The sequence below is a fragment of the Melanotaenia boesemani genome, chromosome 22, assembly GCF_017639745.1.
Source record: "Melanotaenia boesemani isolate fMelBoe1 chromosome 22, fMelBoe1.pri, whole genome shotgun sequence".
NCBI classification, from domain to species: Eukaryota; Metazoa; Chordata; class Actinopteri; order Atheriniformes; family Melanotaeniidae; genus Melanotaenia; species Melanotaenia boesemani.
In genome coordinates, this window is record NC_055703.1 from 19,756,109 (window position 1) to 19,780,296 (window position 24,188).

The following is a 24,188-nucleotide window of genomic DNA, read 5'->3' on the forward strand; positions in this document are numbered from 1 at the left end:
CAAATCACTCATTACTTTCATCCTCCATGCTTTCACTTATTCATCCATTTATTAGTACAGCTACATTCACAAAGGTTAGTGTTAGGTGTAAGAGAACTGATAGAGAATTAATTCTGTTTTCCTAAATCTTGATATAAAGTAGTCTGCTTTTTCTTTAACAAGTAGTTTATCTTATCAGTGGCTAGATGTGCACACTAAAGAAATTATAGGTAATTAATTTAGGAAAATTAACATTTAAAAGAGTACACTTTATCTTAATATCCTTACTTTTGGAGTCTGAAAAGACATTTTTACTACAATAATGTGATCTACAATATTTTTTTTTATATCATACATTAAGGACTCAGACTACTGGCTACAACTTGTTTCTCAAAATATTTGTAAATCATAAGAAAGTGCAAACATTTACAAATCCTTCAAAACTTAAACTTAATTTACTATAGTAAACTAAGAAATCTATGAATAATTTGTAAACGTCTCTGATGCATATAGCTTACGTAGTGAGAGAAATTTAGAAAAATCCTGGTATGCATTGAATTTAAATAAAACTGAATACCAGTCAAATGATGCTGTTCCAAAGCATTTCCCTGCAAATCTGCCACATTTATTGTGAATAGAAATGATTATTTAAGCCCCATTTTGTTTACATGTTTGAAATAATTACTTAAAAATGAAAAGAAAAAGAAAATAGTTAAGAGCAAGAAGTACTACATCCTTTTACTCTTAATAGTGCTTGTCAGTGAATTTGTTGCATTTTTAATCACAAATACAGCTGGACTCTTTGTGGACAGCTTAGATTAAACTTTATTAAAAACTGGATGTACACAATTACTTAAAATAGGAACAAAAATTACAGCTTATATGTAAGATGCACTCACTTCTTATTTATCTGATTGTTTTGGTTTGCAGTATTAGAATTTAGTAACAGACAACCCAAATTTTTTTTTAAAGGTCAGCACAGTCTAAATTTAGTAACCTGAGAGACTTCACACCCATGTTGTTACATTTCCAGCCCCCATGCTCATGTAAGCAGCTCATCAGTCACTGCACATCATTAACTCACAGTCCACCCTGACCCGAGTAGCCTGGACCGCATCTTCCCAGCCTCTTTGCCAGTCTGAGTCCACAACTTTGGCAAGGTCGGCCTCTGGCACAAATGGAGGGAGTTGGACCGAATGGAGACTATCAGAACGTTTATGGCATTTTCTTTCTGAGAAATTTAAGGGTCCAACGCAAAGGAGCAAAAGGTTTGAGATGTCTTGCTGAGAAGCATGAGAGTAAAATGTCTGTCACATGTTCTCTGGACCAAAACTATCTGAAATTATACCAGGTTAAATTTGCATGAAGTGCACACAAAAACCTAGAGTTATTTAATTACTTGATAATCTAAATATCCAAAGAAGTGCACATAACAAAAAACACGATTGCACGATTGTCATTGGATACTTGCATTTCATGTAAAGTACAACTTAAAACAATGGGTATTGCAAAAGCAGTACAATAAGTGGCGTGATCATTCCCAACTATTCATTTAAGAATCAGAAAAATCAGAAAAATGGGAATGTGAAGAGCTAAACTTCAAAATAAAGCTCCAAGTTCTTCTTAATACATTTACAATATTGCATTACCAAGAACAATCCTGAATACTGAGAACAGAAACAGACTGTCTTGCTTGTCAGTTTAGTGTTTTCTATCAGGGTTTCTCGCCACTTTGTGTCTGATTTTCTTGGTTTCCTTGCTGTCTGAAACCTTTGCTAGTTCCGAAAAAATGCCACATGACAAATTTAATTTTCCTCTTCTGGCATATGTTTGTGGCATTTGTTGAGTTGTGGAATGGCTTTTTCAGTAGTTAATTACAGTAACTGTTTATTTTAGTCTCTATGTGACATTTAGTCTTAAAAACAAATTTTTTGTGTCTCTCATTAGGGGACACAATATACTAATAGAAACAAACAAGTTTGCTTACTAAATAGTCATGAATTGAGAAAATTTCAAAACAGTAAGTTTTCATTCATTTAGAAATTTATAAAAAGGTGACTTGAGTTTCATATTCATGTTAATGATTTCTGCTCTTTGTCTTATATAAGTGTATATGTGAGGAGGAAGAGTGGTATGTTTGCATATTTAAATGATGCATGTTATGTCATGCTCTATGTTTTAGTGCATTATTGATTTACTCATTGATCCAAGTATTACTGATCTTTGGATCCTGGCACATGGTTTAAATATTAAGGCAATGTAGATGGGCAAAATTCCTGACAACATTTTTTATTCTTCAAAACTTTTTTCAAAACTTTGGCCTAATTGTGTCAAAAGCAATACAGTTCATGTCCATTTTGTTTTAAGAATTGTCTTTCGCCGCCTGTTTTTACAGGAAGATATTTTTCAACTATAATGGCAGCTGGAGTAGAACAGAAAGGAAAAAGTATAATGCTTAAACAAAGTTTTATTCCAATGTTTATTATAATATGAACTTTGTTTATAGAAACAAAGAAAACAATGAAAGTTGCCCATGAGCATTGCTAAAAGGTTACAAGCTGTGTCAGAACCAATAGAATGTTTTCACATTGAGAAAGAAACACACCCATGACTGGATAATGAACCAGAAATCAACAGTTTCCCCTAAATTTTATTGTTTTCCTTTACTCAACATTGTGAAGTAGTAATCACTTTTGTAACAATGAGTAATGGTATGATGTAATAATGAAAGTGTAATTTCTCTACATAAAATATTCATTTTTTCCAAATCCACTGAGTCAACTCAAAAAAATCATGGAAAACATTTTTTTTTTTTTGTTTTACTGTTAACTAAACATCTGTGTTTCTTTCTCTTATAATTATTTATTGACTGACCGTATTGCAAAAAGAAAGATTAAACAATTCTGTTAAAAGTTTATTTGTAATTGACCTTTTCTGGTACATGCATTTGAAAAACAATTCTATTTTTTTTTTGTTTTTTTTTGGCTTGGTATTCAATAACTGCATCTTTCTAACTAGTATTGCTTGCTCCTTACAGGGATTCAGTTTCGTCTCCCTACTTCATGCAGCGTGGACCGCGCTCAACCTCCTCCAGGTACCATTTTTACAGCTTCACTCTCACCCCATATGAACACTTATCTTTGCAAAACATTTTTGTTGCATTCATAAATCCATGAACATAGCAAATGATGTCCTCTTATTTGCTCTAAAAATCCAACATGGCTGCCTGTTATAAAGACAAAAAAAAATAAATAAATAAAAAACAACAACAAAAAAAAAACAAAAATAAAAACATATCTGTTGACCTGGGAAAAAGAGGGGGAAGAAAGGTGTTGAAGTATGAGACACAGGTAAGTGGCACTGATGCTGTATGGAACGTAGATAGTAGGAAAATATTGTCTTTTATGGTACACTCTGGAGCACAGCAAGGAGGATCTGACAGATTTTATTGGTGCTATGACAGAATCGTCATGGGTAAGCCAAACCAAACATCAATCTCATTTAAGGCCAAAAGATAACAAAACAAGAATTCACCTGGAGCTGTTTCACCACCGGGGAACAACTCAACAGATGTTCTTATCTCTGTAGATAAGAAACTTAATAGTTTTGATGCGTGTTTGATCCTGGTGGAGTTTCTTCACAAAGAGTTCCAGGCGTTACATGAATCACGTAAATTCAGCCAGAAGCAGGTGGAAACTCTGGATGCGGAGAACGCCAGCCTCAGAGAGTCGGTAAAATCAGTTTCCACACATGTACTCAGCTTATTATAATTCTAGACAAAGAGGAGCTGCAGCTCTTAGTAATAGGTTAAACTTTGACATAGATACCACAATTATCAGATAGAGAAGGCAGATTTATAATAGTTACATTATCTACTCAAAATGTTAAATTATATCTTGCAAATAAATATGGTTGAAATAATGATGACCCCTCCTTTTTCACTCCCCCTTCATTCAGATAACACACTAATTATAGGAGGTGACTTTAACATTATATTGGACAAACACAGTACCACAGGAAGTCAGTGAGTTTTATATGCAGGATTTTGGTCTTTGTGATGCTTAGCATTCTCACCATCCAACACTAAGAGAATACACCTTCTTCTCTTCAGCTCACCATTCCTATTCTAGATTAGATTATTTCCTAACTATGAAGCTATTTGGTAGAAGCTATTTAAAAAAATGTAAAGACTATTATCCAAGATAATATCGAAATGAATGGTCACATATATGTTTAAACACCTTTAAAATGATTCAGAATACAAATATGCAACTAATACAATTCAAAATTCTTCTTAGAACTCGTTATACAGGACAAAGGATGTTTAGGATGGGTCTGTCACAATCAAATATCTGCTCACATTGCATTGACAACACGATTGACAACTACTTTCAAACCCTGTGGTCTTGCACACCTTTCCACAGGTTCTGGCTTCAGTTATGTGAAAACATGTCAACATAGCTTGAACGTAATAGTCCTGCAAACCCCACACTGTGCCTACTAGGTGACTTAGGTGACATTAACATGGCAATTAACTCTGCACACATGATCCTCAAGCTCTTATGCACTGCAAAGAAAACTATCCTTGTGAACTGGAAAATCAAAAATAATCGGTGTATTTAGCAGTTTAGTCATTTCTTACCGGACCACATCAGTACTGAGACAATGTCTGTCTCCTCAAAGAGATCAGTTAGCTGAATTTCACTCCTCTGGTCCCCTGTGACTATAGCTCCATCACTTAGTGTAGGTGGAGGATTGTGACCTTATCGCTTTGGGGGTTGGATATTGGCAGAGGGTGCCTGATGACTGCAGTTCTGTGGGGGTTTCAGGGGATTGTAGAGGGGAGTCCTACAATTTCCCATAACTATCCTCCTCCTTCCCCTTCTCTCCTTGCCCGCATGTGGTGGGTGGGTGCATTCTGTGGTTGGTGCGGCTCATTGGCTGTGGTCGCTGTGTGAACTGGTCATGGGAAATGCCTGCTCCTAGCCTGTCTTGTTTTGTGGGGCCTCCTGGGTAATGGGGGTGCCTACTGCCTGCTAGCGGCTCACCTCCAGTTGACCATGTGGCGACATAGGAGCCCTGTGCTATGGCTGCCCTGGATAGCTGGTGCCCACTGCTGCTGAATTTGGCCCACCTGACCTGTGTACTGTGTGCACAGGGGGCTCTGGCTGGGACCTTCCTCTGCTGCCCTCTGGGTGGGTCCAGGGTTGTCTTTGTGGTGGGATGACTGCGGTTTGTGCTGCTGATTTCCCAGGTCTCTGGGCCGCCCTATTCTGCTTCTAGCCTGCGTAAGGCAAGTCATGTACAGGACAATTCAAAGTGCTTTACATAAAACAAAGGCATTACAGATATTTAGAAATAATAAAAGGCATCAACACATAATCACAATAAAATAATAAATTACATTAAAATGATTAAAAGCAAGATACGTTAAAAGGTTACCGTGCAGATTTCATGCATAGGCGCATGAGAAAAGATATGTTTTTAACCTGGATGTAAAAATGTCTACATTTGGTGAAAGTTTAATCTCCACTGGCAGTTTGTTCCACTTGTTTGCAGCATAACAGCTAAATGCTGCTTCTCCATGTTTAGTCTGGACTCTGGTCTGGACTAGTTGACCAGAGTCTTTGGATCTAAGAGCTCTGCTAGGTTTATATTCTCTGAACATATCACAGATGTATTCTGGGCCTAAACCATGCTGGGATTTGTAAACAAGCAGAAGGGTTTTAAAATATATTCTGTGACTGACTGGAAGCCAGTGTAAAGATTTCAAAACTGGTGTGATGTGTTCAGATCTCTTAGTCCTGGTTAAAACTCTAGCAGCAGCGTTCTGGATGAGCTGCAGATGTTTAATGCTCTTTTTAGGAAGTCCTGTTAAAAGACCATTACAGTAATCCAGCCTACTGGAGATGAATGCATGGATGAGTTTCTCTTGGTCTTTCTGGGAGACTAAACTTTTAATTCTGTTGATGTTTCTGAGCTGGTAAAAAGCTTCTTAGTGACAGCTTTGATGTGGCTGTCTATCAACACTCCAAGGACCACATAGAGGCGTGGTCACATTTGCACGATCACACTCATCTCTGATCACTCCTCATTCCTCATACTCTGCATGCTGACACAGTCACTGAGTTGTCCAGTGGGTTTATACCCAAAGAGATACTTTTGTTTAGGTTTTGTGTGTGTGTGTGTGTGTTTCTGGTACTTTAGTTGTTGTTATGATACGCATGTTTATGTATTTTTTTTTTTTTTTTTATATTATTATTATTATTTAGGAACTCCTGATGATGGTCAGCAAGATTACATAAATTCCATAATTCTAAATAAATAAATAAATAAATAAAAAACAAAAAAAGACACACCTGCATCAAAAAAACTGTTTACCTTTTTTTTTCACTAAATCAGTCACACAAACATCATTGTCTAAATGATCGGTGAACATATTGCTGTGACGTATGTAAAAAAAAAAATATATATATATAATATTACGATGGTGTGGTGGTCAGCACCGCGGCCTTGCATGTTCTCTCCATGTATGAGTGGGTTCTCTATGAGTACTCTGGCTTTCTTCCACCATCCAAGAATATGATGTTAGGATAGGTTAGGTAAACAGATCTATCTTGCAAATGAGACTATGTGTCACAATGGGACTACATGTATAAATAAAGGTTAACAAAACAGCTAATCTAATCAATGAGCAAATCCCACTATATTTCTGACTTGCAATTGGAATGTATTCTGAAGACTGAAGTAAAAAAACACAGTTAAATAGTTTTTTCTGCCTGGTTATTAAGTAAATAACATAACATGCTGTCAGAAAAATAAATAAATAAATAAAATAATAATAATAAAAGGAAACTACAAACAGGAAACACCCAACTTTAAACAACAGGAAAGCATGTGCCTCCACAAGACTGTTGGTGTAGAAGAAGAAAACTAGCTAGACAATCTAGTGGGACACCAGACTTTTGTGACGAGTAACAGATGTCAGTGGTGAAACATGAATGATCCTGCTGCACAACCAGACCCACCACCTCCAGTAAGCAGTATTCAACCGGCTCCACTGGACAAGCTTGATTTCCATACTGCAAGCAAATGGCCGAAATGGATAACACACTGAGCACTTTAAAATAGCGTCAAGTCTGGATAAACGGACACAAGAATATCAAGTAAACACCTTAATACACTTAGGGGATGTAGCTGAGGATTTTCTGAATATCCTACCTCTAGCTAAGGACAAGAAAAGTCTTATGAAGAAGTAAAACTTGCTTTTGAGAGGTACTCTGTGAGCAAAATGAATATCATATTTGAGCAAGCATAGTAACTGATGCAACCAAGAACCAAGAGAAAGTGCTGAAGCATTTATTACAGCTGTTCATAGCTTAGCGGAGCATTGTGCATTTGGAGATTTAAGAGTAGAACTCATCAGAGATAGGATCATTGCTGGATTAAGACATGTAAAGCTATTAGAGTCATTACAAATGGATCCAGAACTTATATTAGCAAAAATGTCACCAAAGTGCATCACCAAAAGGAAATAAAAAAGCAACAGCTAATATTACGTGGCAGCATGAACAATGAACAGCCAGATAACATGGATGCCATAAGCAAAAAGAGACAATCACAAAATAGGTGCATGTTAGGAAAAAACACAGCTCAACCATCAAGCCAGAAAATAAAATCAAAGACAATGGCTGTGGGAGATAATGTCCAAGGTCACTAAACCTACTCCATGGTGGAGTAGGTTCAGCTCTATGAGCAAATGTTTTCACCAAGTTGGATGCCACGTCAGGACTTTGGTAGATTTCTCTTACTGACGATGGTGCATTGGTCACTATTGTTCCAAAAGGCTTCTGTTTGGAATTTCTTCAGCCCTGGAAATTTCCAAAGACGATTGTCACAAATGCTGGAGGGCTGTGAAGGCATTGTGTGCCACACTGACGACAAATAGATGTATAGCAAAGATCAAGCCAAACAAAATGCTGTTCCATGTTCTCAGAAGGCTGAAAGATGAAGGACTGACCCTGAACAAGGATAAAAGTGTGTTTTCCAAAAACAGAATTGTGTTTCTTGGACACTGGGTCACTGCTGAGGGAGTTAATCCTGACCCCACTATAGTCAAAGCCAATCTAGAAGTGCCAGAGCCCACATGTGCTGCAGTTGTGCACAGAGTGATGGGTATGGCTAACTGCCTGGGCAAGTCCCTCATGCACCTCATTCTCACGCGCTCTGACCTGTTGTCTGAACAGTAAGAATGGTGTTGGGAGGCACCACAAAAGGCTTTTCGGAAGCTGAAAGCATAGCTCATCTCACCAAGGATGCTTGTTGTATATTCACCCAATGCAGTTCTAGCCCAGAAACATTCAGAGTAATGATTGGACGCCAGTAGTGTTCATCTCCAGAGCTTTGCTGGATGCTGAAAAACATTATGCTCAGATTGAGAAGGAAGCATTGGCTGTGACTTAGACATGTGAACGCTTGCGACAGTACCTGCTTGAGTTTTGAGATTTCACTTGAGATTAGTAAAATTCTTATATGACATTGTGCATGATCCTGGAAAACAGCTTTTTACTGTGGACACATTGTCAAGAGCACCAGTAGAACATGCAGTCACTTAGGCTGAGAGAGATCAGGAAGCAGATCTTGAGATATTTGTAGAATCAGTTAGACAAGCTCTTCCAACTACTGAGACTACAGCAACTTTCACAAAAGCAGAATAAAGACCTGATCTGCAGCACACTCATTGACTGCTGTCAAACACAGTGGCCTGACAGAGCCCACTTGTCACCTGATATTAGACCATACTGGAAGGAGAGACAGAAGCTGTCACTAGCTGGAGATCTTCAACTAAAAGGACAAAGGATTGTTATTTTCCTCTCACTGAGAGTCGACATGCTAAACATCCTCCATCAGGGTCACCAAGGTACGGTTAGGTGTTGTGGCTGGCATGACATCCCTGAGCTGCTGATGTCTGACAATAGCCTAAAATACTTTGCCTGTGAGTATGGATTTACTGACATAACTAGTGGCCCAAGGTACCCACAGGCCAAAGGTGAAGCGCAGCAAGCTGTAGCAACTGTTAAAGGCTTGTGGAAAGAAGGTGGTGATTATGCCAAAGCTGTAGTCAGTTACCAAGCCACTCCACTGGAGAATGGTTTATCTCCAGCACAGCTCCTCATAGCGAGACAGACAAGAACCCCATTGCCTCAAATTCCCAAAGCACTGTTCCCACGCTGGCCTAACATCAACAGTTCTTTAAGACGGTGACACAAGGAAAGAAAAACAAAGAAAAACTCTAACAAACATCACAGAGCGCATCATTGACTGGACTTGCGTGCACTTCTGACTGTATGGATCATCACAGAAAATGCACATGGAACAATCATACAACCATGGTCACATCTTGTCAGAACAGATGAGGAACTTTTGAGGAGCACCCTCACACACCTAAAAGCAGCTCATCAGGCATCACCTGCTGCAGAGCCCCACACTCCAGGACTTTAGTAGTGATGCCAGTAATGCAGATGATCTGCGTACTGCACACTCAGCTCAATGCTGCATTCCTTATGAGAGCAAGCAGACTCTCACGTCCACCTAAGAGAATGGACATATAGACTGGTCAGTGGACTTGAGTTCCATGCTGTTCTAGAGAAACAGAATACTTCATTTGATTTTATTTTATTTAAATTGAAAGAAAATAGATAACAGTTTTTTACTTTTTTTTATTTATAGGTATGTTAAGACAAATTACATGCATACATAAAATTAATGCCCAGGTGCATTTTTCACTGCAACACAGTGGAGTGAAAAGGAAATGTTGAAGTTGATATCAGTATTTGATTAAATGTTACTCACATTTAAAAAAAAAGAGTCTTTAATAGTACCATTTGGTAACTCAGCCTTTACAAAAAGTGTTTACTTTTGTGTTTAAAAGATGGCTTACTTTTCAGATCATTCATTCACTTAGTGGTTTTAAAATGTTAGTATGGGTGAGTGTGAATAGCTCAGTGATTAGATATGGATGGATGGATAACAGATTATTTAAATAAATAAATAAACAAACAAGCAAGCAAATAAATAAAACCAAAGATTTAAGCAAAGCAGTTAGATGACTGTACTAAATGACATTCAGGTCAATTTTGTCCTAGCCTCTTCCTCCCCTTCGTGTTGGTCTATTTACTGAACTGCCCAGTGCAGCAGTGCTAAGCCAAACAATCCATTCAAATACAGACAGTGCCCACTGACTACACAATGGACAAGATGCTTCCCTGTTCTATATTATTACAAGAACTACCAACTACAGCTGCAGTATTTAAAAGATAAACTTGCTGTAGTGGCTTCCCAGTAAGTGATTTGTGTTCAAGTGCTTCTGCTGTGCCCTGAGCATTATTGATGCAGTGAGAGCAGGTGCAGACCAAGATGAGAAGAAGAAACAGACATCTCTTACAAAATGTCCCAGGTCTTGTGACTGATTGGCAGTGTGAATTATTAAGGCCTCTTTCAGACATTTAAGAAAAAACCAGATGCTACCCCACAACACCCACTGGTAAATAGGTGCTGACATTTTTTTAAGGGGGGGCTTCTGTCATTCAATGTCTCTGTGTTTAAGATATCATAACACATCTGGAAAGGAGGTTTTATATTCAACACAGACACATCACCGTCTCCTAGCACGCAACGACTCTCCACTTCAGCCTGAGATTAGTTCCACTGTGTCTGCTGCAGCTCACAAACGCAGGAAATCTGACCAAATTTAGAAATAGATTTCTTTGTGAAACTTTGAACACTGAAGGACATTTTCATGACACACGAGAAGTACTTAACCAGCTGACTAAACCCAAGTGGTCATATTTAAAAGTACACAAGCTATGTTTGTATGTTAGTGGATTATCTTTAGATGTGCACTGATCTGTACCAGTGTTTTATATTGCAGCTGCTAAAGCAGATTGAAGCTTATACATTTGGGTAAATAAACAATTCATTGTATTTACAGGCCCTAGGTCATTTGGGAATTCGTCTATAAATTCACTTGGTTTTTGTTGTTGTTGTTGTTGTTTTTTGGGGTTTTTTTTTACTTGTTTTATCCAGCATCATAGCAAGCAGAATGATGGTATGACTGCTGTGTTGTGCTGAATATTTTTTTTTATTATTATTTTTATTATTTAATTATTTATTTATTTTTTATTTAGAATTATGGAATTCACATAATCTTGCTGGACCTGATTGGAGGGGACAAAAAAAAAGGAAAAAAGGAGAATAGTACAAAAGAGAACAGAAGTAAAGGAATCAGAATTAAAAAGGCAAGTAGAAAAAAGAAAAATGAGACAAAGACATAACAGATAGAAGGCAAACGACCCTTTAATCCATGCTAACACCAAACAACCAACTGCTACACCTGTACAGAAACACAACAGAATTTCCTACGACTTTTATAGGAAAATAAAGCTGACAATCATCAGGAGTTCCTAAAATAAATAAATAACCAAAACAACAACAACAAAAACAAAAACAACAATAAAAAAAACAAAGAAACATGTATCACAACAACTGAAATACCAAAAACACACACGACAAAACCTAAACAAAAGTATCTCTCTAGTGTATAAACCCACTGGACAACTCAGTGACTGTGTCAGCATGCAGAGGATGAGGAGTGATCAGAGATGAGTGTGATCAAGCAAATGTGGCCACGCCTCTACGGACCTGGGCGATCAGCAGCAATCCTGAACCCCAGCCACCTCACTACAAAGATGAATCACACCCACTCAGAGGGCGGCACAGGAAGGTCCCAGCTAGACAGCGCGGGTCCTTGAGAGCTGCAACCCTGCAGGTTTTAGATGTCTCCCTCCTCCAACACAGCTGATTCAAATTAGATGGCTCTCTTCAACAGCTTGTTCTTAAGTTCTGCCCAAGCATGCTGACCCATTGATCTGATTCAGGAGTGCTGCAGCAGGAAACATTCAAAACCTGCAGGACAGCAGCCCCCAAGGACTGACTTTAGACACCCCTGGACCTAATAAAATGTTCCTTTTGGTGGCTTCTTCCTGGAATCTTAACCAGCTATAGTTTGAGCTGCTGATATTGTACACCCTTAAGAATTAATTAAATCAGAAAAGGATCTTGATAACTAAAACATTTAGATTAAAAATTGCGCTAACAATACAATGTCTGTTGAAAAATAGTAAATAAAAAAAAATTGTTATTCGCCGATAGCTGGATATATTTGCAGTCTGAAGAAGGCCATCTCGTGTTCAATCAGTGTACCTGCAACATATTATTTTTTTCATTCCCACATACTTGAAGTGGGACAATTGTCTAAGAGGCTTATTATCTGCCAATATAACAGTTCATGTAGAGCCAGAAAATTAAAACCATTACTAAACAACATTAACCTGAACAAATGATTGCATAATTATGTCCAGTGAAAAAATGTAGGCGTAAGGCAACAAATGTTTTTCGAAATGTCAATCCATTTAGACAAGCACGCAGTACGTGAACAAACTGCTGAGGAACGTGTAATGCTGATTAAACTTGCAGGCTAATTTAGTGCTTTTATCATTAACCTGCCGTCTGACTACAGTCATGTTAATTACTTATGCAGAGGAATTTTTGTGACTGTTTGTAACCCATACAGTACACATTCCCATTATTAAAAGCATGTTGAAGACACTAAACACTTTTCCCTTTAGATCAGCATCAGGCCAGAAACAGGGTTTAAATAGTTTGAGTCATAGCTGGTAAATACTTGTTTTGCACATTTGGTTAGCAGAGAACTTTGTTAGGAGATTTGTAAAATGTATCTTCTTTCAGACGTATAGAAACGCAATTCATTACATTTTAGACTGCCAGGCGAACAAAAAAGTCCTACTTTATTGATATTTATAGAAGTGGATATATCATAGTTTTAATGTAATGTCATTTTTTTTAGGACTGAAAGAGATGTCTGTAATTAGAATGTCAGTTTCCAGAAGAATAGAAACAAGTTAGGGACTTGTTTGATTAGGGGTTAAATATATTGTGAAGAAGTTATATATAACAGTACTACTAGTAAAGTGTGGTAATCAAAGTATTTTGAATTAAAAGATCATTACAAAGACACACAGATACACACATACATGTAAGCTTGTTTTAGAAAAGATGTATCAATTATAATAATTATCGTATCATTGTTACGTTACCAGATTACAACAAAAACCTTATTCGTTCATCAATCTTAATATGTGCCACTGGCTAAATAAATTTTGTGGTGTAGTGGAGTAAATAAAACCAGAGATTCCTCACTCAGTTTTGACATGAGCAGTCTCGCATTTTCATAAACAGTTTGAAAAAGAAGCTCCGGTGAGTAATAATAGAACATGTAGAGTTACGTACTGTCTGAGTCACTGCTCTTTATATTCTGCTTCCCACCTGCTGTGTCTTACAGAACTCCAAACCCTGTAATTTGGATTGAAGTCATGTCTATGAATGGATTATTTAAAAAAAAAGAAGTTCACTGTGGTTTCTTAGTTCTTGCTGAACTCCATTACTTCTGATCCGAAGCGGATGTGTGAATGTGTGTGTGTGTGTACAGTATAGAGTGTTCTCTGTTAGCTATGCCTGTATTAGGCAGTTAAGTAGGCAAAGAACACCAATCTGCATTATGTGCACTCTGCTAAATATTTAAATACATACTCTTATGTAAATTAAAGGCTGTACTACTGAATAAGAGACTTCACAAGTGGATGACTGTAGGAAATGATAGAAGGACGTTCATGTTAGATATTAGAAGTCAGCTTTAGCCACAAAAGTAAGTTAATTTCCTGAGAAATAGTCATAATATTTTTTGTAACATTTAAATCAGTCAAGCTGGAATAATTGAATCATCTACTGTGTTGCTCACAGTTAGCTCCCACAGACCCCTTTCACTGCAGAAATCTAAACAGGCTGTGGCAACAAATGTAGAGTTGTTATGAAGATGGCCAGATCCCACTTGGAGGAGGTTCTTCCCGCTTGCTCTTTTATATGACCATACAGCAAGCTCCAAGATCATTAATGTTGTTAACTGCATATTTTTCCTGCTTTCCTTGAGAGAAATCAAAGTCTCTTGAGGTTTGTCGAATTTAAATAATAAAACATGTATTCTGTATATCCAGTTTAGTTTATTTAATCATAAACACAATAGATTATTTACTGTAATAATTAATATCGGCCCATAATTTAGTATGGTGGTGTGAAAATACAATAAAATTTCCTGCTACTGGTCTTAGAAATGTGTATGCTTAACAACTACTTTAATTATACTTAAAGTAAGTGAAATTGTAATATTGCCAACCCTGCTGTGAGGTCCACCTGGATGGACTCTCATCAAATTTTCATTTTCACATGAAAAAGCAAATTTTCCTCATAATCCTTCATCATACTTTCCCTGTAAACATGCTATAAAGCTGCTGTTGCATTCCACCTCACTGACACCTCTTGCTTTAACTGCCAAAGTACCCTGAAGCCTAACCCTCTCATCAGGCAATGAGGGGAATTGCAACACTGGTCCTTGCCAGCTTTGGCCACATTTTTATCATAATCATGTTTTTATTTATTTTATTTTTTTATCCTCTACCTTTGTTTTGCTTCTTCCTCGTCTTCTCATCTTGCTTGTGCAATCCAGTGGTATCATACCCTCCCAGTTACAAGAAGACTCCACCTCCTGTGCCCCCGCGCACCACCACCAAGCCTCTTATCTCTGTGACAGCCCAGAGCAGCACAGAGTCCACCCAGGATGCCTACCAGGAGGGCAGGCATCCACGGGGTGGTCTGTGGACCACGGATAGCCTCGGCCGACCCATCTACAGTTCCATGGACAGCCTGGACAGCACCAAGGCCGTCACCATGGCCATGGAGTCGGCTGCAGGCAAAAGGCTCACATCTTTAGGCAGCCACACCTCCGTCCAGACATGTGACAAAGCAGTTCTTGTGTCCAAGGCTGAGGAGTACCTCAAAACCCCCCGCTCTTCTATTGGCATACAGGTAACATGATAAATGGCAATGTCACTCACAGCCCCACTCTCATTGATCACTTAAGTTACCCTCAGACTTCACACAGATCACACAAATCTCAATCTTTTTCTTTCTTACTGTGGCTTAAAGGCCAGTTTGCATTGTTGATTATTCATTTGAGAGATGTGGAGTAAATTTAAACAAGACTCTCAGTCATGTCAGTTTAAAATGAAGTAAACAATTTTTGTCTTTACAGAGAAGACAGAAATGAGTTTTTATCATCAGCAAGTACACATTTAAAAAGTGGAGCTGAATGTCAAACTACCAGTGTGTAGGATTGTTTATAGGATCTTTTTCTATGATGTTACCAATTCCTTGTTGACTTTTAAATGTGTCAATATGTCCAAATACAGACTGATTATTATTCAAATTCACCAGTTGTAACCAGTTGTAATGTTTTTAGATGGCCTACTCAAAGTCTCAACTTTTTTCATGTAATTTATGGAAGGAAACCCACCAACATCCCAGAGTTTAAGCTGTCCTGCTGAAGAATGGATCAGTCTCCCAAGCTGACCTAATCAACAGTTTCCTGAAACATTTACTGTAGTTTTTGTCTGTGATGCACAAGAAGGTCAAACCATATAGTGAAAGCCAAGGTTTCTCATACTTTAGCCACCTACAGACACTTCTGATGGCGCTTCAGATTAATTATGTACAGAAATATAGACATTTCTAAAAGGCTGAGAAACTTTCAGGCTCCACTGTAAGAAACTTTAAAATGTCAAACTGGTCTTTTAAAGGTTATGAATCTGTGTCTGTGACGCAGAGTGTGTGCGCATATTTGTATTGTAAATTATGATAGTGTTCTGTTGCTGCTGTTTACCAGGTGGAAAGTGTGACAGACTCTGAAGTTGAAAGTAAAGGCCTTCCTCAGTTCCATTCCATAGGGATCCAAGTGGAGGATAAGAAACGGTATGTGGTCCAGATGAAGTAAGGTGTCATAATAGTTATTTTCTTTTTTGTCTCAAGTGAAGTACTTTGATGTTTCATTTTTGTTCCTGTCAGGCGTGGGAGGTTCAAGCGCTCCAACAGTGTGACTACTGCAGTACAAGCAGACATGGAACTGGAGGGATTTCCTTCCATGGAAGACAAAGGTCTGCAGTTTGGTGGTGCCTTTGGCCGCCACTCTGAACCCAGCACGCCAACGCAGTATGGAGCCATCCGGACGGTACGCACGCAGGGTCTGTTCAGTTACAGGGAGGACTACCGGCCTTCGAGTGGGCCTCCCAGCCCGCAGCCTGAATCCTGGTTGGTTGAACCCAGCCTGGAGAGCACGGACACTGGCCGAGTGTCCCCCCTTCGCAGGGATGGCAGCTGGTTTATGCAGCTGCTACACAATGAAACCAAGCGGTTGGAGGGATGGTGCAAAGAGATGGAGAGAGAGGCAGAGGAGCATGACCTGTCAGAGGAGAGTAAGTGAGAAGCCTGGAATTCTGTTTTATGACATGCACTCTATGATCTTTAGCCGTCTGTGTATTGATGTAGCCTCAATAAACATTTTTAGTGTTAGCTGTGATATTGACTATGAGGATACTGAGTCGTGACAGGCACTTTGTGAGCAGATTGGATTGTTGTGAATGACTGAAAGATGCTCAACATGTTGGCTATTGTCAAGCTGTCAGTGATAAATCCAGAATCTGCTTGTGTGTCTATTTGTGTGCATGTGTGCTTCAGTCTTAGGAAAAATCCGGAGTGCAATTGGAAGTGCTCAGCTACTAATGTCTCAAAAGTTTCAGCAGTTTTATTGGCTGTGCCAGCAGAATCTGGTGAGTAACAACTGTCTGTCAAACAGAACATTGTATCTGCATGTTGTTCACATGTTACACAAAAACTCAGATCACTGGGAGTAAACTTGCTAGTTGGCTTCGCTTTCCCAGAGCTTTGAAAAAGTGCTTAGCCTGTCGCTGTACTTGTGCACCTTCCAGAAATAGACTATAGAGATCGATAGTGGAACAGTCTCTGCTGCTATTGACCCCACGGTAAACGAAAGGGGAATTCCAATAGGAAGCAGCACCTGCGTTGAGGCTATCCATTAATGCACAGAGGCAGCAGGTTGAATGGGAACTCAAAAGTTTGAATAATGAGCTGCCAGACCGTCTCACTGTTTGGCCCTCATGTCACGTCTACTGGAAGCTCATACCTTTTCTAATGCTAACTATGCACAGAGTCAGCATATATAAGAAGAATGCAGTTATAAGAGGGATGTTTCTGCAGATAAAATGGAGAGAGACAGTGAAAGAGAGTCAGGAACTTAATCACACTTTCTTTTATGAGGCTAATTAAAACATTTTAATGAAATGCAGAACCTTGTTGAGGTGCTTGCTTCAAATTTGCTCTCTCACTGCTCTGTGTTGGGTTGTTTTTGTTTGTGTGTGTCTTGCTTTCTTCTGGATTTCCTCGTTGCACTTGCTCCCTCTCTCTCCCTATAGATAATAGGATGATGAATTAAGTCTAACATTGGCAGTGACAAGCCTTAGATTGCCTTGAGCTTTCAGATAGAGAATGAGTCTGTTTCACCCCCTGGATGAATGTGGAACTGCAATTTGTATCTATGAAAAAAAGAAAAGCTGTGAGTGATCTGAAGTTTGGCTTGATGGACCTTTTCTTTGACGGAGATCATACTCACTTTGTGTTTGCTGACTGAGGCAATGAGTGCATGAGTCTGTCTGGCTGTCTGACTGTGTGAGTCATTTCTTCTAATTCATCACCCATCTGAGCTACCATGTACAGATGTACAATAAAACAGTGGGAATGAGCATTATATTTTTGTCATTTATATTCCAAAGATCGCACAAATCTTTAATTGAATAACAATATAAATACAAAAATGTGTTGGGAAAATAGCACATTTTCACAAATTTGATGATGGAAGACAAGGCAGGTTTATTTGCCACTGGTCCTATGGGGGCCGCAGTCCTGCAGGCTTTCAATGTATCCCTGCTCCAACACACCTGACTCAAATTATTGAGTCATTGTGCAGAACTTCATAGGCTGTTGGATCCATTTAATTTGATTCAGGTACACTGTAGCAGGTAAACATTTAAAACCTACAGGATTGGAGGCCCCGTAGGACTGAATTATGTAGCCCTGGTATAGACATTTATATAAGACTACTCTTTGCTTAACATTAAAGACTGAAAGCATTACAGCAAAATGCAAAATAAACATTAAAATAGGAGAAAAATAAAAGAAAACAAAACAAGATCAGCCTACCTCTGCAAAGATTTCATCCAGTCCCATCTTCAAATGTTCACCAGAAATCTCCCCAACTGGGCCTCTTAATGTTTCATTAATACATTTGCTTTTCATGTTCCTCATTTGAATAGTCTGAACACAAACCTGGAATTAAAGTTATTTTAAAACATGGTCGTCACTGAGTCCTGGTTCTGTAAATTGTTTCATTCACACTCTTCACCATCATGAGTAATTCAATAGTTTCATTATGCTTAAGTGAAAATATCTAGTCACAAACAAAGGTAAAAGCTGTGTGTCACAGATGTGTGAACAGGAGGGTCAAAGGACCCCTAAACTTGTGTCTCCTCATCTTCTCTTTTGTTTTCCAAGAGAAGTTGCATTTGCGTACAGGCCAGACTGGGAATAGAAGCCAAGACAATAAATAGGACAATAAATAAAATAAAATAAATAAAACAAAATGCTTTGCATAAAATATTTTTTTAAAAAAGGACCAAAAAAATTTTAAAGTATGTTAGAAATACAAGATTAAAACAAACTAAAGGAATAACTTAAGTTAAAACAGAACAAGCTAAGGTAGCGAGAACAGACAATACAGTACATATAGTGGGTTACATATGCTACAAGCAGACGTAATTTGGGAATACACCATCATTATCATTGCTATTGTCATCATCATCATCACTGTCAATGTACATGTGCAAGATAATATATTCAAAAAGAAAAGGAAAAACTCCATCTTAATAAAAAGTGGCAGTAAATATGTGCATTTTCAGACCTGATTTAAAAGAACAAAGGTTTAGGTTGGATTTCAGATTTTCTGTTAGGTTGCTCCAGCTGTTAGGACACAAACACTGATTCTTCTTGTTTAGTTTGAACTCTTGGGATGGAAGGCAAACTTGACCCAGATGATGTTAGAAGTCTTAGTGGCTCATATGGTGTCAGATCAGATCAAATCTGAAATATATTTTAGACCAGAGCTGTGCAGTCCTCTGTACACCAGCAGCAAAATATTAAAATCAAGTCTTTGGCTCAAAGGAAGCCGCTGCAGAGATCTGAGAGCAGAGGTGATATTTTCCTTTTTTGGTCTTTTTAAGGACATGAGCAGCAGTGTTCTGGATTAGTTGTAGGTATCCTAGTGATTTCTTTTTTGGGAAACCTATAAAAACTCTATTAGAGTAGTCTTGTTAATTTTTTCTCATGTTGAGCCATTAGTTCCCTTGTTCTATTTTATATTCTTCAGGTGGTTTGATCACTGTTATGGGGTGCACTACCACACCCTAACACATCACACACATACACATCCACACCACTGTCATGGCTGTTAGAATTTAGCTCAGAGTCCAAAATTACTTTATTTTTGCAACACAAAGTTTTAAAAATGGAGCTGCAGTGTGTTTATTTGTGATTATGTTAGAAAAATTAAAATGGCGATTCTATTGGGTAACTATATGCATTTAATAGATTAATATTATACATAAAATCAGACATTTGACATCATATGCTTCTATATACGCATGCACACACAAACACACACACACACATATAAACATATATATATATATATATATATAACTGCAGTTGTCAGTTTCATTCATTTATGTGAAGTTTCTCTGAAAAGTTTGTTCATACACTAACAGTAGAAGGTTTGACTTATGAGGAAGCATGTCCAAACTTTTGATTTGTTCTGTACATTTATTCACCGTCTAATTTAGAACATTTTCTACCTAAAACAATTTGTTTTTATTTGAGGTTGTGATCCATTGTCAGCGCTGTGCTGCCACACAGTGGTCACAATGATTACTTTTGAATATGGCTGGCTATGAGCAGCAAAAGAACAATAAAGTTTGTTTTAGGAACAGCTGTAATTTGTAATATGTGAACTGTTGCCTGTGCAGGACCCCAGTGCCATGCCCAGACCCACATCTCAGGACCTGGCTGGATTCTGGGACCTTTTGCAGCTTTCCATTGATGATGTCACTGCCAAGTTTGATGAGCTGCAGCAGATCAAGAGCAACCAGTGGCAGCTGGTGGAGAGCCCTGAGAAGAAGGTATAATTGGGCCACACACACTTTTAATAATTAGTCTTAATGGGCTCCAGATGAACTCGCCCAGCTTGAGAGGAAACTACTCAAACAACATTAGTGTTCCCTTTTAGACTTGGGACCAGCGGGAGGTTACAAAGTTTAAACAGAAAGGCAGCAGCTGTTTTGCCTCGAAAGCTGGCAGCATCCTCTTAAAAAAAGTGTTTTCCCATTTAAACCATCAGCTGCATCCACAGATTAAATTTATTGTCACTTCACACAGGCTTGTTGTTTCATCCCAAAATATAAACCAACAAAGGATATAAGAGTTTTTTTTCCTTATTCCTTAATTTACTCCCACACAGAGAAAGACAGTGCTGCTCTGTCCACTGTTGCAAATATTCAAAACAAATAAAAAAAACAATGCAGCCAAATTGTTTATGAGGCTTAGATGAGATAAAAATGTCTTAAAATGACTTCACTGGGGGTTTAACAAAAACTGTTCTACAAATTAAATCTCCATGAATATGGTTTTACTTGACAAGATATTGTTAAATGATTGATTTCAGTGTGTTTCTCAGTACATAGTGAAGTTAAATGTAACATGAATTATCATAAAATTAAAGATGTGAAACACTTTGGTCATTAAACCTTCCAGATAAAGTACCTTTTGTACAGCTTACATTTATAAGAGCGCTGCTTGCTGTTGTAAGAAGTACATTTAGATGGTTATGGTGTTGTTAGAAATAGACACGCTCCTTCAGGGCATTTGGATAATTATCTTCACGCTACAGCTGGAGCTTTAAGCAGTCATTTACCTCCAGCAGTTAACAGGCACATTGCAAGCTCCATGAAGCTGAGAGTGAGCAGTGGCACAGATGCTCCACGCATGGCCCTGCTCCTCCAAGGCGGCCGCTGTTTAAACCAACACCAGCTTGCGATCAGGGAGGCTCACCCAGCATTTGGAAATTATTTACTGTCTGTACAAGAAAATGTTGTTGTGTTGATGTGACCCATAATACACCTGGGTGACAAACAAAAGGAAGAACAAATGGAGGGAGTTAATAAGGTGTTGGGCTGACAGAACAGTTGGAGGACACCTTAGCGTCAGTTCTTCTGGTCTATTCCCTCATGTGGTGCTTTATAATATTAGTGCAGAGTGCTGCCTCTCAGAAGTGTTAGATCAGGGAAAGAATATGACTCGCAGTATTTCAATACTCCAAATAATTCAGCAACCCTTTGTGATTTATTGATGGGGAGCATTGTTATCCTGGAAGAGACCACTCTAATCAGGATAGAGATGTCACCACAGGATAAAAGTGATTTCTCAGAGCAGGTTTGTATTGATTTACACACACACTCACACAGAAATACCATGTCAACAAAATGTCTTTCAAAGCACAGAAATTCCTTACATCCCATCCCTGTAGGAGTGAAGTTCTTCTTCAGTCTGACATGCAATTGTCATTACTGTTTTTATTTGTCATTTATGCATTGCAATCCTTTCCTTATAACTCTTAATTAAAAGTGATTTATAAAAAGCTTGAATAAAGGCTTCATCAGTTCTGGTTTCTTTGAAAACTAAAGAAAGAAGTCGTTTACATTTGTTTAAACATTTAGGATACCTTGACCTGGATGACTGCAAAAGTAGACCAACTTAATTCAGTTTTTTATCTAAAAGAATAATCAATCCTGTTTTTCCATAATGAAATAATACACAAAATCCAAATAAAAAGTATGTGTGAGACTCTGTTTTCTCGATACAGTTCATTTTTTATTAAAAGCTGTTTACACATATCTGTTGATGCGGCTTAGCCCTGCATCAGTGTGTGTTTACATGCATTAGGTTGGATTACGAAATATGCAGACTGATATGGACTGTTCATCAGCTTCATGGTACATACTATTCAACACCTGACACTGCCTCAATACTTTCTCACATGACATCAAATGTGCAACAAACACTTAAATGAGAGGGATACATGAAAAGGCCTATATATTCTGAAATGCAGTGCTGTGTGCTAATAGACAAACCATGAGTGCAACAAGCAGTGAAACATCATGGAAGAGCATTTCCATGAGGTGTGTCAAACGTGATGACATGAGACATAAAGAAACCAAACTAGTTAAGTTGCAAGGTAGAGCTAATCTTAGCTTTATTAGCTGGCTGCTAACAGTCAAATGAAAGACCTGCATAATTTATGTAGAATATTAATTTCAGTGTAGTGTGAGAGTTTCTACTACTGTTTTGCTCCTCGTTTTCCTACTGTCTTTTTGAGTGCATGTGCAGCTATGCACTCATAAACTGAGGTAAAGTTAATGTTATTCTGGGAAACTCTGCCTCAGTGTGTGTCTTTGTGTGTTTTTCTAAGCAACACATTTACAATTTTACAGACTACCAAATGATGTTGAAGTGTAGGGTCACATCTCTAGGCATTTATTTATTTTAAATTTAAAAAAGAAAATAAAAAAAAAGACCAAATATTTTATTTTCAGGAGCCACTATTTATTTTTTGTTTAATCAATGTTCATTTTGTTCCAAGGAGCCGAAGTGGCCACCACCTCTGCCAAAGAGACCAGCCAAGGGACGTGGCGGTGTGACAAGAGAGCGCTCTCTGGACCTTCAGGACCGCCAACGACAGGAAGCCCGCAGACGCCTCATGGCTGCCAAACGAGCAGCTTCTTTCAGACAGAACTCAGCCACAGAGCGGGCTGACAGCATCGAGATTTACATCCCTGAAGCCCAGACACGGCTTTGAGGTCCATGCCTTCATCCTCAGCTCCTCTTGTGCATCTCCATCCGACACCAGCTCGTGGCGCCACATCCACCTTCCTTCCCTGCCGACAGTTATCACTGCTCATCCATTTTTCCACCTATTTCCATTTTCAAGGTTCTCCCTGCTGAAGCTACACTAAGCAAAGATTGAAGATGCTTTTTTTCAGCTTAAATTGAAATAGTAAAAAATGTTTAAATGCTGCCATGAAGAAGTCATTTAAGTCATAAATGCAATTTTTTTTATAGACCTCAAATATCTCTAAAACAGTTATAATTTGACATCAGGCCAATTTTCTCTTCTTGAGCAGGTATTTTGTAGTAGAAGGGACCTCTGGTCAGCTTAACTGGTAGTTGTAGATGTAGTTTATACAGAGATGATTTGTGGGGGTTTAATTACATGCCTCTGCCACCTGAAGTTATTAACATGTACATTTGCTTAGTGTGGCTTTCAGCCCACAAGGGACTTTCTGCCTCAAGCTGACAATGAGCTAACATACCCCACAATATGCATTCATTTAACTTAATCAAATGAATCTAAAATCTTTTAGAGCTGTTAATTAACCTTTACTTTGTTCTCTAAATTGTTCCATTGCACCATTGTGTATGAGGATGTTGATACACTAGTCTCATTCAAAGGGAAACACAAGGTGCAACATGTCTCAGCAGCAACAATGGCCAGAGGCTCAAGCATCTTCTGTGCAGAAAGAGTGGCAGCAGATTCACATATTGCTTGTTTCTCAGCAAGCTCCTAAAAATCTTCTGATTGTTTTTAGAGGAAATATGAGCCGCTATGTTTGAAGTCATAAGGTCAGAGTAGATGGAGTCTGGAAGCTTTACATCTATTGCTCTTAACTGTCTCTCCATCTTTAACCAGGCATGCTGCAGCTATTGACCAGTGTTGCTGATTTAGATTTGAAAAAAAACAAAAATTCGGCTTAAAGTTTAATATCATTATTTCCACAATTATTCATTTTCATCCCTGCATCAATACCATCTCGTCTAAAGACGTCTCATTTTTTTTAAAACTCTGTAATTTATGTGCTGCTGGATACATTTCCATTGCAGAACAAATATGAATTATTAACAAGAGACAGTTTTGCACAGCCTGGAAGAGGTGGCTGTTTTAAACAATGCATTTTGCACCTTATAATATTCATGTTTGTATTTCCAAGGGAAATGTAGAGTATGAA

At 38.2% G+C, this 24,188-nt stretch overlaps 1 protein-coding gene across 1 annotated transcript in view; it reads left to right on the plus strand.

Annotated features, from left to right (window-relative positions):
* The window catches only part of LOC121634256 (disks large-associated protein 2-like), a 96,639-nt gene extending 73,435 nt beyond the window's left edge, over positions 1 to 23,204 (plus strand). Inside the window, exons 6-11 of the mRNA XM_041976792.1 lie at positions 14,618 to 14,976; positions 15,833 to 15,918; positions 16,012 to 16,418; positions 16,681 to 16,772; positions 20,097 to 20,249; positions 22,766 to 23,204. Of these exons, the coding sequence (XP_041832726.1) occupies positions 14,618 to 14,976; positions 15,833 to 15,918; positions 16,012 to 16,418; positions 16,681 to 16,772; positions 20,097 to 20,249; positions 22,766 to 22,981 (1,313 nt within the window). The 3' untranslated portion in view covers positions 22,982 to 23,204. The remainder of the gene's footprint in view (positions 1 to 14,617; positions 14,977 to 15,832; positions 15,919 to 16,011; positions 16,419 to 16,680; positions 16,773 to 20,096; positions 20,250 to 22,765) is intronic.
* Positions 23,205 to 24,188: the final 984 nt, after the last annotated feature.